The 15,059-nt window shown below is 33.6% G+C and overlaps 1 protein-coding gene across 1 annotated transcript in view; it reads right to left on the minus strand.

Annotated features, from left to right (window-relative positions):
- The window catches only part of LOC149085419 (uncharacterized), a 66,198-nt gene that overhangs the window by 35,345 nt on the left and 15,794 nt on the right, over window positions 1–15,059 (minus strand). The window contains exons 4-6 of the mRNA XM_089233413.1: window positions 14,520–14,705; window positions 7,221–8,629; window positions 2,232–2,357 (exon numbers count right to left, since the gene is read on the minus strand). Of these exons, the coding sequence (XP_089089539.1) occupies window positions 2,232–2,357; window positions 7,221–8,629; window positions 14,520–14,705 (1,721 nt within the window). The remainder of the gene's footprint in view (window positions 1–2,231; window positions 2,358–7,220; window positions 8,630–14,519; window positions 14,706–15,059) is intronic.

Here is a 15,059-nt window from a genome sequence, read left to right on the forward strand (position 1 = left end):
TGTAAACTTGAATACCTGGAATTCTGACGAGATTCAATAAAGATTTTGGGGGAGTAAAAGTTTAACTCTAGAAAAAACGTGTAGTTGAAATTTCTGTAGGCAAACGATGTCACAGAAAAAGAATAAAATTTTGGCCTGCACCAAATACGTTTTGAATGGATTTCCAAATCTTGGGAAGTATCAGCGTCCAACGAATCTCTTTCAGAGCACATAGTGATGCAACTGATCAAGCCATTTGAGAACAAGGGCAGAAATGCTTCAACCAACACTTGTTTTCACTACACTGAAGCTGGCTCAAATGCTAAAAGCCAAAAAATACGAGCTTAGTAGAGACGGTGAGACGAAATCGAAGAGCAATATTATCTGATGCAATAAAGATAGTGAAACTACAGTTGTATAGAACAATGATGCCACAATGACAATTTATCAAGGAAAGGACAATATAAGTTTTTCATTACTCAGCACGCTTCATCTGGTAGTCGATATTGGCAGTAGTAGTCCCAAAAAGCTTCCACACATACAGAAACTATTTCACACTACAATTCAGCAAAGTGTAACGATCGTAGTTGTAGCGATCAAATGCCCAGAAAATATTCGGTGAAGGTGGCATCACAGACGTTTTCTACAACATCCTGGACCTCACTATAAACATATTCCTATATTTTGTATAGAGCAGTACAGAAGACCAGAATTAGTTTTTGGAAAGCAGTTCCTCTAAAATCTTATTGAAGAAATGCGTTCATCATACATGTTGCCCTTGCGCAAAAGTATAAATAAATAAATTAATTATTAATAGCAATAAATAAAAATAAACGATCTGATGTGTCAGGTAACATAAAAATGTGGAAACAAAACTGTTAATTTTTGCATGGGATGTGCAACTTAAACATGCGATGAATGTGCAAGAATATAAAATAAATTTGCTCAACTGCTCATCATAAATTCCACTTATCAGTAAGAAATCAATACTTATTTGACAGAATCATATTATAGACTTTCTCATATTCAATTTGACACGCTTATTTTACATCTTTGTCCTATTATAAGATTAATGAAAAATGTTTTTGGACTGAATATAGTAAATAATGTATACTAAGTCTTATTTTTACTGAATTACATAATTTTTTAGCCAATTTTGAAGCCCATTATATATTCATAAAAAAATATAATTTTCCATTATGAATACGCAATTAAACAACATTGAATAAGAGTAAGGAAAAATCCAGGAACCAAAAATAAATTCCTGTTTTTTCGCTATGAAACACTGTTTTTTCACAGTTTGGGTCAATTTGACCCAGTCCGCGGTTCTAGGTATACCAAAAGTGCAGCGGTTCTAGTGTTAAGTGATTCAAAGAAATTTTAGTCACAGGAGCAGGGCCTAGAACTAGAACTTTTGTGACGGGGAGCAAACAATTTACCACACCCATCACTGCAAATTTTATTATTTTATTACAGTATTTTTGTTCTTCCCTAACATTTACTTATCCCCAGGACAGTTGCTCTTTTGCTTCCCTCTAGTTCCAAAGCAGAACACGTCGAAATGTGCGACGCACATTGCAGAACAATCAATGCCACTGCAGAATAATCTGGAAAAATTTTAGGAAAAGTAGAAAAACACTATTATGAGAATTTTTACCACAGAATATTTTCAGTCAGCTGAGGGATTGTTGCAGAACAATGCAAAAAATTCTGCTTTGGGGTGCAGGGGTATAGATCAGGACTGTTGGGAAGGTGTTCCAGAGCTGATCAGTATAAACCACCTTCAGCTTTACATTTATAATATAGCAGTGTGTGGCCTTACGTTGCTGTGGAGAAGAATAGCCTGTGGTAAGTCATCCTAAACGATAGTCTTCCTCTCTTTCGTCGTTTAGAGTAAGTTAATTTTTAACATTATTATATTGTATGTTTATTTCTGGCAGGCTATTGCACATTATTTCATTATACAATTATTGTATCTTAATATTAATCATTATAAGATTACTGTATTACTGTATTGTAATATTTAGTATATTGTTACTGTGTTGATTGAATGACGTTTTCATTTGTTATTTTTGTGAATGAATTAGCCGAATTTCTATTATTTCTTTTTGGGAAGTTTGATTCTATATGTGATCGATTTGGATAATGAGCTCATTCAGGGAGTGAATTAAGCTCGTTAACCAAAGTTTCTCTCTGTATCTATATACTCTTTATACACCAGTACAAAATAAGAAACATTCAGCACAACAAACCTTCCATCTGATTTTTCCAAGGCATCCCATTGCGACTGGAGATCATCTTCCATTTGACCATTAGAATCAGTATTTCTTTTTTCAGTGGCAATTATTGAATCATTGCTGCTTTCCATAATATCAGAACTGAAAAACCCCATTTAGATGATCAAACAATGTAGTTATTATAATCAATCACAGAACACAAATCAAAACAAATATAGAATTATGATAAGGTGAAGGTTTCACTTTTTTTTTACCAAATTTGAGCTAAATTACAGATTATGAACTCAATGCTGCTGACAGTCTCTCAAGAAATATAAACTGAATATTTTTCTGCTGTGAATATAGATCAACTTAATTTCATCCCGGTTATGCTTGTGTATCCATTTTCATAGTCATTTTCAAAACAAATAACACAAAAAATGATACCCAACAGTGCAAAGCAGGCATTTCACATGCACTATTCAGAAATGGTCTAACGGGTGAATATTTTCGATCTGGATGATGCAATATTTTTTACTTTAGTTAATTATATACATATGATTTTGTATTCGAGATTCTTTTGATATTTGAAAAAGAAACAACAGCAACATATAATTTCAGATTAGTTTGTAGTGACTAAAATTGGTAAAGGACATCAACAGGGCTCAAAAAACATTTGCTAGATTTTTTTCTTAAATATGTTCTTGCATGTCCGAATGAATATCTTTCACATCTGTCCCAGTGTCATAAACCTAATGCAGAATGTTTCCATTCTAAGATATAATTTTTCAAACTTGGAAGAAATAAGCACTGTTGAATCTTTGCCAAGCAAAAAGTTAACATAATGAAGCTAAGATGTGAAGCAGCTTTTTGAGGTGTGTGACAGGGGCATTCACACTCTTGAAAATAGGAATGAAAAAATTAAAATATTAATTTTAGTTTTGGTTATAAAACAAAAATGTGGTTCAATTCAACTGTGAAAATCTAAATAATGAAAGAATATTTAGTGAACATTATACAGTATGTATTCCTACAGTGAAGGTTCTCCATGCTTGTTCGCACATCAGGCCTCATGTTTGGTAATAACATCATTGTTTTGAAGGAGAGGAAAATTTAACACAAGAAAATGACCCCTGGGTGAATAGAAAAGAATATCGGAAAAGAACTGGGCAGTGCAATACATAATAAAATACTGTGTTATATAGCTGCACTGAAGTTCCTAATAAGGCCAAATCGAGGTTCCAGGTTTCAAAAAAATAATAACACATTCAATGAGCAGGGCCAGTCCTAGAAATTCTGCTGTCGGAGGCGAATATTATTTTGCCACCCTTAAGAAGGGTGGCAAAATAATATGAGGTATGATATATGAGGAAATAATATGATAGAGGTGGATGCCTCTATCTGAAGAGATTTTCGTTTCTTCACCTCTATTACCTTGATACAGTGGTTCCCAAAGTTTTGGTCATGACCCTCCTACGTTGATGATTTAAGATGTCGCAAGAGAATTTCCTAAATAAAAACATCCTGATGAAAATCAATATAATAACTCTTCTTTGAGGAGGGAGCTGGTCTCATAGTGGGCACACCTGTTTGTCTTTTTTCCTATGTGTTTTGGAAAAATGTCTGCCCCTCAAAGGGTTAACCAAGCTATTTAGCACATATGTATCACATAAAATATTAAAATTTTACATAAAATTTACTAAAAATAATTTGAAGGAAAATCTTATTCAATCAAGTATCCAAAATGTGCTTTTGCACACTTTCATGAGGAAACATGAAAATTAATAAATGGATATTTATTCTGAATCCAAAAGACAAAATGTATTTTTTGAAAATCCAAGAATCACTCTCTTCATTTCCTATTTTTTAAAATAATGATTCACTGTTATGTTGCCTACACAAGCGTAGCATAAAGATAAGTTTTTCCTACTGTACCTTTTAATTTATACGTTGCTTTAAAATTTTTTAGTAGTAAAGTAACAGCCCTGAATTCATAGGTTTGTGACCAGAGGGGGTACGTGAGAACATGGGGGTTCGTGCCCCATGTTCTAAGACTATCACAAATTTAAAATATTTTATAATATTTTAATAAGAAATTAAAATATCGAAAGAAAATACCTTCATACTGTCTCTCTGTATATTATCTTTATTCGTTTTCTGTTAATTTAATGCTTTTTGAAGGTTAGTAGCTCAAAATATCCCTGAGAGAGATTCCTTATGCTCCCCAAACTCAATGTGCTAACGTGCCCCCCCCCCCCCAGGTCAATCTTGCGTAGGTCAAAGCTTGTGAATTTTTTTCAGAAACCAGCTTTTCTGGAGATGGGTGACACTTTTTGGAAGTGCAAGAAAGGAGGTGTGTTAAACTGAATTAAGCATTGAATAGCATTTCAACACTGAAAGGTATCGTATTTACTTGCGCTTATTTTTATCCACTCACGCTTTCACTCCAAAATTAATCTGTGTAAAAATTTGCACACACACACACACACACGAGTGAAAACATAGTCATAATAAATCTGGTATAAAAAATGCTGCCGCATCGCCTCATGCCTCGCACAGGCCCTGCAATAAGCCATGAAAAAATGTGCATAATTTCTAAAAGGAACTTCAGGGAATTGAATAATTTCATTCTATTAATGTCCGGAGGGAAATCTAATACAAAAATGTAGTATTTTGCTTTCTTATCTCTCGACATTATACTATTGTGAATTTTTTAGCCCATTAAACTAGCTTGAAATGACAAGCAATAGCAATCAGAATGCTGCACCTCTAAACATGCCGGGGCATGGTAGCCCGGTTGATAAGATACTCGCCTAAAGTACCAAAGGACGTTTAGAGGTGTCGCGAGTTCGATACCCTGTTCGTCCTTGTTAGAAAACTTTCCTGACACAGGGGTACAACAAACACAGGGGTAGCGCACCTACCTCTTGATGAGTATAAAAAAAACAAGCCTGCCGTTAGGAATCGGCAATAAATTGTAGGTTCCGGTCTAATTAGCCCTTGTGTGCAGAAAATGACCGTGGTGCGACTCAAATGATCTAAACATGCTGCCCTGAGGTGGTCATCTCATACCTGGGACCAGCCCTAGTGTTACACAGAAAGTGAATCAATTAACTGTTAATCAATTGTTATATCAATGTTACTAGAAAAACCGGGAACAACAAAATCTAGTAAAGAGTTTTAAAATGTATCAAAGGACATTTTGAGCATATAAAAAATATTGTTATGGCAGTTTTGAGAACTCTCAAAAAATATCATTATGCAGGCAAACCCCATTATAGTGAACCATCTGCAGACCTAATAAAAAGTTCACTATAACCCAAGGTTCACTATATCCAAATTTGTTGATACATAATATTTCTTAGCATTTGATGGTTATTTTGTTGGAAACATTCACTGTGATAACACACACTTTACTACATAATAAATTATTAATTTCTTAAATAGATAATTAATCAAATATTAGAAAGGAAGAATTTTAAAGTAGTATCATTTGCTTTTATTTTTACATCCTATGGAAAAAATTTGTTATTTTTGATTGAACACATTTAGATTTAAAGTAAATTTCATCAATTTTCTTATCAATGATTAGGAAAGAGTCCTACGTTTTTTTTGCCCACATTTTCCATAGAAAAAGTATTCAAATGTTTGCAGCCCTTTCACTTCAGAGATTGAAGGTGCTGACACATTTCACTTTCTTCTTCTGAGGGTAGGGAATCTGCGTTCTGTGCTTTACTTCAGATGCAATGTCATCATCTGTAGGAGCATCTGAAGTACACACCTCTTATCACAAGATTCGAAGTGTTCAATTTCATCTTTGGAAAAGATTTGCACAATGCTTTTCCAGCCATATAGTGATCGATAGTTTTTCCATCTTCGTCATCCACAATACTGTCTCTTCCTTGCTCCAATGCATTCTTGGAAAGACCAGCATGTCGAAAGCATTTGCGAATTGTTGAATCTGTTACTTGTCTCCAAGACTTCTCCAGCAAAACGATTGCTTCCAAAAGAAAGATGTTATACTAGCTGTTCATCATCTTTCCAATATATGCATAACAAACCGCTCCCTGTAGTGAGATTTGAGGCTGCAAATAATGCTCTGATCCATCCATTAGTTACAGCACGGAAGTTGTATTGGGAGACAAAAAAATAAGCTTGATGCACTCAAGATCTTACCTCAAGGTCTGTTCCACTATTGTTTAGATTTTTCAAAATATGGTTTGAAAAGAGTGGAGTCTTGTAGTGGATCAGTGGTAGATTCCTAGAAACGGCGGGGAGGATGAAAAGTGGGATTTGACACAGAAGTCAAGGAAAATGCTGTCGTTCAGGATCCTTATAAGAGTGAACTTACCTTTGAAAAACTGGAAAAAAAATCTGCGGGACATTTCAGTTCACTATAAGCTGACTTTCATTTTCTGAGTTCACTATAAGCGGACTTCCATTTTCTCAATTCACTATAAGCGTTTAAAATAGCATTAGTTAAATAGGTGTTCAGTTGGGACCACTGAAAAAGTTCACTATATCCTTGGTTCACTATAGGGAGGTTTGACTGTAGAAGGATTTATTATAGTGAAAGAATCTTATTGTATCAACAGGAGTTTAACATTACATTACAGACAAATAAGATTTTCAAAAATATTATTGTAGAGAGATTTACTGTTATATTGTTGAGTATTGTTGTAGCAAGATATCGTTGTAATATATGGAGAAAAATGATTAAACTTAAGTGAAAGATAAACTATATTACTTAACCCTTTCCACGGCATAGTGGAAATCATAGATAAAATGCCTTTTTTTGATGAAGTAGGCTTTTCCCCCGATTTTCAGCAGGTGCAAAGTAAGGAATATGGGGCAGCGGGAAGTGTTCTATTGAAAAATCAACTTTGCAAAATATCTGGGCTTGTCAATGCTAAAATAAGAGACTTTTAGGGATTCAAGGTATCTCGTCAATCCCACTGATACTGTTAAATTTTTTCTTTTTTTTGTTCACAGAGGTCAAATCATGCAAAAACATAAAATAAATACCTATTTTTTATTGCATCTTCAGACAAAAGAGCCTCTACTGTAGTGGAAGTACTTTCACATTCACTATCTGAGGAAATGATAAAAACATCTGATACGTTCTCTGTATTCTTGTCCAATAAGTTTAATGAGTTATCTGATGGAGTAATTTGTCTTACTTCTACAATTTTTCTACTAAAATTATTAGCAATTTTATCTACCACATTATGAGAAACTGAATATTGTACAGACCCATCCAATTCGAGCATTGACTTATGTAGATTGTTTTTATCCGTTTGAGTATCCAGCTGACATTCAACTGTATTTGTGCCAACTGATCTCATTCTCAACGAATTTGTCAAAGCTCTTGCATGAGCTTTATCTGCACAACAAAAACAAATAAAATCATTAACATTAATGTCTCCAACACCAACTGTTTCTAATATTTTCAAGTTTTGATGTAATTCAATAGGTAACAAGGTATGCTTTTCTTTTTTCATATTTTCGCTAATGTTTAAAGTTTCACGAGATGCATTATCAACATCAATAATCTTAATAACGTCTGCAATTTCAGAAACAGTGAAAGGAGACCCATAATCTTCTCTGAAGGAGTTGAAATCTGTAGATACAGAATACCTATCATTGACTTGAACTGCTGTAGAAACTTTATTTGATAGAGTATTTTCTTTATCAAGCAACCACTTTTCATAGAAAATCAAGTCAGACATCTGCAGATCAGTGATTGTTTCCACATTTTCTTTTCTAACTGCCTGGCTTTCATAAATGACAGAACTCTTTACAACTTTTTCGTACTTTTCAACTGCAGAGAGAGAATCAATTTCTGAATGAAAAAATTTTTTCTCACCCTCATCTACTACTTTATTTCTATACTCAAATGGAGTGTCTCTGAAATTTGATGTATTCCTTGATGAATCAGACACTTTTTCTATCTCACTTCCACTGTCGATTGAATCAGATGACTCACTCTTATCCAGATTCAAGTTGTCATTAATGGATTGAAAATGGAATGCGGGACTGAATATGTTCTTCTTTCCAACTCCTGTAGAGACCAGCTTATTTTGCACATGACCTACACCTATATCTCTTGTAAGTACAGTACATGAAGTTCCAACATCTTTTTTAAAATTCTTCATACTTCTATTCGGTTGTTCTTCATTCAAGCTCGAACTCCCACTGCCATTATATTTTCCCTCGAAGATCCGAGTCGAATCGCTTACATTGATTTCTCGCATAAATTGGTGTTGATTGGAAGAATGGGTCTGTACACTCTTACATTCAAAACTATTTGGTTCCAGCTTATTCACATGTTTTGGTTCCGTATTAGTTATAGTCTCAGCAGAACTTTCTTTACTAATATCATTCAGCTTGTTCAATAAACTTTGTCTCTCTTTGTCCAATACCATCAATTTAACCTATAGCAAGAGAAATAAAAATTGATTTGAAAATCAACAAAAGATTTTTTAGATTATTTGTCAAATTTTTGCTTTAGGTGAAATACCAAAATTTTAAAGTGATTGAGGCGATTTTGAAAATTACATTATGTAAAAAGTGATTCTTGTGCTCAGTGAGACTCTGGCATGGTAAATCCTTTTTATAAAATGGTTTTAATCAATCCCAATCACACATGTTGGGACCAGCTTATAAATATATATATTTTTTTTTTCTCAGCTCACATACCGTCAACGCTTGATTTTATGAACCTTCAATTTACAAACATACCTTTTTCATGAACTGGCCCTGTCCCGAACAGCATACCACAGAGCTAATGTTAAGATCTGCTCTATTTTACGAACTCTCACTTCTATCAACCCTCTATTTTACAAACTTTGTTGTTCTTATGCTTTTTTCGGTTATTTTATTCTTCCGTTCGTTGTAATCAAACTTAATCTCTTAACACACATAGTACTGTCTTAAGAGTCAATCACCAACATACAGGTGTTTTGCAAACATGCGCCAGGAAAAAGGGTTCGATTGTTGTGTTGGGGGGTGATCATGAATTAAAGATATGTTGACAACATAGCATTACCCCTTTGTGAATTATGATTGGATAAACTCGTGGTTTCAGAAATGGTATGACATGTTAGGTTATTGATAGGTCATTTCCAAGTCAAGAGTCTATCAAACTGTATTTCAGCCAACTGCTGTTCATCTTTTTTTTCACAATTTAAACAAAATGGAAAATATTGTGATTAACTGTGGATAGAAAAAAATATTTTGAAAGAATTAAAATGTGTGATCTCTTACAAAAACAGAAATCACCAAAAGGTATAGGATTCACAAAATTACATTGAACAAAGAGCAGCAAAAGATTTTTTTGTTGTTTCTATGGCAAGTGGTTTTGGCAGCATTTCACCATCCTGAAAATATTTCGGAAAAGCAAGATTCACGTAAAATATTATCCTACATCAATTCCATACATGGAATCTTATATTTACCAAAATGTTGTGATGAAGCAAACAAAAAGAAATGATTTTTATGGAAATTTTATATATATAAATTGATTTTCTATATGTCTGTGTGTGTTCTTTATACAAATCTACAATTTTAGATTGATCTCTGTCAAATTTTGCATATATACCAAAACAGGACCCAGATTGAACGACAGTCACTGTGGTGCTTGAATGGTCATAGTGATGGACTTACATCGCGAGGACCTGGGTTTGAACCCCACTATTGCCACAGTGGTGGTCGGCTGAAGTTGTTTTGCTGTGGTTTCCAACTTCAAGGTGCGAATGCGAGTCAATCTCCCCACTGAAAAAGTCTCTCCACAGAAAGCAACAGGCCTACAACAATACAATTATTCAATTGTTACATTTCATTCAGTTAGAAAAATTGATGGCGGATGGCAGCACTAAACATAACAAACATTACAATGAAACAGACTTCACGTTAGGTTCACAACACATATGTGCACAGCTTCCAGCATGGCCCAGGTCTTCTTCAACCACCTACTAAAATCTCTTCATTGAGACAGAGTGCAGGGCCATAATCTGGTTAGGAGGAGGATTAAATGACAGGCTACTTTAAAAGTTCGTCAGAGCTGGGCAAATGTCAAAAAGGGTGAAAAACTGTCAGGCAACATTTGTTTCTCTGCCTCAACAATGATTTTTCGAATGTTTACTTTGGTTACCATGGCTTTCTGATATATTTACTCCTTTACAATGGTTTGTAACTTCTTCAAAGCTCCCAGTACGTGGAGAAAACCCAGGCAATGCAGGATATTTTTGCTAATTATCAATAAAGTGAATGACTTGAATGATTAACTCTCATTTTTTATTTCCGGCATTTTTTTCGTTTCTCCCATTTACAAACTTATGATTAATTTATGAAATAATTATCAAGTCCGTACAGGTTCGTAAAAACGAGCACAGACTATATTAACACTAGCATAATAGTAATAACATAAAGAGTTAATTCTACATGAACATACATATTTTGACAAATATGAAATTAATTTTATATGTTAGCTATCAACCACTGGACTAATGAAATTTCTCGGCTAATAAAGGTTTTTTTTTTTTTTTTTCACAGAATTTCAACCTCGACTAACATATACAGGTTGATCTAAAGAAATAAGAAAGAATCTAAAGAAATAATCTAATTTCTAGTGATATGGGTGTACATGCTAACAGTTGCAATGCAAGATGAATTTTCACGCTAATCATTATTATACAAATAAATACAAATACAAATACAACGCCACAACAGGCAAAATGCCCAACGAGGTGTCCAAATTTATGTCCGTCTCAGAATCATTCTCTAGATATAACCTTTATTTCTCTTCCAAAAAGCTTTGAAACCATTTTATGTAAAATGAAAGATTAGGCTAAGAGAAAATTCATTACAAAAAAGGGAGCCTAGACTTGAATGTTTTTAATTCACATAGTAAGAAAGCACCAAACTGAATAGTCTGGACATTCTAGGAGCTTATCTTTTTCATCTGCATGCATGAGGCCACGGAACAAGCATACTACATAATATTATGAGAGTCCCACAAACTCAACTGGGTTGTGCACATAATGTAAAATGAAAGATCTTCGGTTTCTTATCTTCCTGTAAATTCTCATTTACCCAATTGTGAAACTGTTCATTTTAGTTTTTTTCTTTCATATAGTGAGGGAGGTTTTACCTTTGCTCGTCTGTGAAACCCATTCTTCAAGAAAATTGCTCAATTATCACACCAGAGCACTATGCTTCTTTTTTTTTCCTGGGATTTTAATAATTCTGTCAACACGTTAAAAAAACTCATATGTACAAAAAACGACCAACACATTTTACAATAATTTCATTAAAACATTGCCTTTTCTTTTCATTTGCCACTTCCAGTAGCCGCTCTCTTGTTTGTCCACGTCTGCCCCCGGTAGATTCCAACACCAACTGTCCCTTTGCTCTGCTTTATTTTTCTCCTAAGCGCACAGGGGTTCAATTCCTTACACCATCATCTTTCTTCTTCCTCTACAAGGTCGGGGGGAGGGGAAGGCTTCTCTCTCTCATGTCTCACATAGTGCTTCTTAGTGTTTTATAAAGTTGTCTTTATATGTTGAATGATACCCAGAACAAATTAAATGATTTGATAAAGAAAAACTATGGGAAATCGTGTTTCTTTAACGAAGATTTTAGTTAGCAAATATTATTCCGGAACAAATTATCCTCATTAGCCAAGGCATGACTATATACTTATTTCCTCAGATTATTGTCACTGAATTAAGCTATGCTGATGAATGACTATTATTTTGATCACAAAAAAATATGCAAGTTACTTTATCATTGACAATTGTATAGTAAAATAATTTTGATGAAACAAGATTGTTTAAAAATAAAAGCATCTTTGAAAGAATGAAGGCAGCCTAGAAAGGTCATATCAAGATACTTCTAGGCTTTTCATTTACGCATTTCAATTCTTATTGTAAACTCTATTGTGCATTTAAACAATATTGCATAGTTTCATGAACTCAAACTTATATTATTAATAGAGCCTGGAAGTTCAGGCAAAATGCCATAAATACATTTTTTTGCCTATTTTCAAACTTTTTTTGGTAAAAATGTCTTTTTTGAAATTTTTGTGCCATAAATGTGCATGTGTGTGCCTGTTTTAACATAGTATAAAGTTTATTAGTGAATTTCAGAGGCCATAATCTACAAAACTTGGATATTTTGAGCATCATTGAGAACTTCAAAAAAGTATTGCTCTTTTTTAAAATTTTCTAACTCTCAGTATTAGTTATCATCAGAAAGCCCCCTCCCTTAAAGCTCCATTTAGACACAAATAAGTGATCTGAGATATTGGTGGTGCTATGCATTAACTTTGCTTTGACCAGATGGCGTTAGACATGAATGATTTTGTTTCAGATCAACAAAGACAGTGTTAGAAAAGCAGAGGAAAATTATAAATTTTTGTTTCTCCACATGCCTTGCTCAGGTATTGGACTGCATTGTATATGTATAGCTGACTGATGACTATCCCAAGAGGTCATGATCAACGTCATCGCTCACACAAGGCGGGGTAGGAGGAGACAGGGCTCTGGACCCACGTTGTTTTGATTTTATATATTTTTGCACTATAAATACACTGCAAACCACCATGGATATTTATTAAACATACACATTTAGAATTCGATGAAACTGACCAGAGTCGCCCTCAGTGGTGTGTGACAGATGTGGCCACACAGGGTCCTGCACTTGGAGTCCCACATACGTGGTAATATAAAAAAAATATATATATATTTTTTTAAAATAGAACAAGATAGCCATATTTCAACTATAGAAATGACAAAGATTATTCATAATAACACAACTAATAAATGAGAATTATTCGTAACTCGAAAAGGAACCCCCACAGATAATTTTCTCTACTGGTTCCACGTCTGGTGATGGTGGTAATGAAATTGGCTTAATCCTGAGGGTCTACTAATATTTTATTTTGGGCGTGAAATCAATTTAACTTCGATAATACTGCAAAGTTATTATAAACTATAATTAAAACAATAGACAGATTAAGTTTAACCAAGTTTTCAGCCAGTTTTCGGACCCCCCTAATGCCTTTGATTTATTTTTCCCTCCTTCCAAAAATCATAAATGCCTTTTTTTAGTGCCTTTTTACATGCCTATTCTACCATTGCCTCGACCATTTTTAGTGCCTAAATTTCCGGGCTATAAATATTAAATTATGGTTATCTTTGAATAAGTTACAATATTCTCAAATGAAATAATGATAATATTTTATTTTTCAATAGTAACCACTTTCTTATAACCAACCCTCTCCTATAGACCGATTTTTCTGTCTTAGAAGTGTACAAAAAAAGAAAAAAGAATTCACTGTACATAAAATACTTTTTGGGCACATAGACCAGTGGGGTAGACAGCCTTTTTCCAAGCGGTACCACTATTAAGACCATTTTTGATGAAGTACTACACTTTCCAAATATTAACACACAGAACATGCATCCTTGCATTGGTATGACCTCAGCTTTTGCATTTTCCATAAATTTGTATTTCAATTACTTTCTGTCATTTGATTATTTCAAGAATAAGCCCTTAGCATTATGGGGATGAAGTAAGACATGTTTGATATGCTATGTAAGAGAAGTGTTCTAGCATAACACACATATATGACGTCAAAGTGAACAAACTGAAGACAATAATCAAATGACAAAAAATAATCTAAAGACCAATTTGTGGAAAATCCCTTATCACCCAGTTTCTTTCAGCAAGAAATGAAATTACTGCTCACTGATATCTGATTTGAATATTATATCACTGGTATCTTTTTGAATTTTTACAAAATTCAACTGGAATTTTTATATAAGTTTTACTATAAATCTGGCAACTAAATTATGAAAAAATAAAAGGTATTTCCTGCACATGGGTCATTAAAAAAAATCATTTACTTAAAATGTTTATATCTAATTGAATATTGGGATGTCACATTAAAATTTTTTTTTACATTGTCTCTCTTTTACAGTATCAAATTTTCTGTAAAATTTGTAAAAATTGGTTGACAACTCAGCATGTTATAAGCAAAAAACATGCAATGAAAATTGGAATTTTTATAAAAACACATTTATATCTTTGTGAATATCCATGTTATTTTGACAAAAATGCATATAAGTATTGCACAAAGCTAGTAAAATATTGAAAAAAGTCATTTGCAGCTTTTTATGTGTGTGTGATACAGGGATGATCAAAAATGTTTTTTTCTAATTTAATTTTTAGACAGCCCCCTTGATGCACTATAAAATATAAAATTTGTTGTTTCTGTCATGCAATAAGAAGTTTAATCACCTCAAGCACTTTCAGGCTTACCTGTAAATGTGGAATGGACTTCACTTGTGCTTCCAGTTCTTTTGTGCGCTTCAAACTAACTGAAATCTGTTCCCTTATTTTAGCAAGCATTTCTCGACTGAGTACAACAGCTTTTGGAGATACTTTACCTTGAATATGTTTGGTAGTAAAGGTGATTTTCTGCTCTGTTGGAGGCTTTGCTGTATCCTACAAATAAAGTAAACATATTATGAAGAAAAATATGTATGAGAGAACAAAATAAATAAATAAAAGGAAGTACACTCACATAATTTGAAACTGCAACCCTGTGAAGAAATCATAAGAATTGAATGAAATTCATAATATATTGATTATAATTATATATAGTTCTAAGGGAAGCCATGACAGATGGTTATGGGGGTCTCAGAAAGCTGGAAAAAAATATATACAGGGTGTTCTGTTAATGGACAGACAAACTCAGAGGGTTGTTAGTAGACATCAAGAGGAACAAAAATTGCAATGGAACAAGGTGTTGCAAACCACGTTGAGAGGGTGAAAATCAAGAAAAACGCATGCAGGTTT

The sequence above is a fragment of the Pholcus phalangioides genome, unplaced genomic scaffold, assembly GCF_987345545.1.
Source record: "Pholcus phalangioides strain wild (caught in Gottingen) unplaced genomic scaffold, Ppha-v1.0 ptg000007l_1, whole genome shotgun sequence".
Classification (NCBI taxonomy): Eukaryota; Metazoa; Arthropoda; class Arachnida; order Araneae; family Pholcidae; genus Pholcus; species Pholcus phalangioides.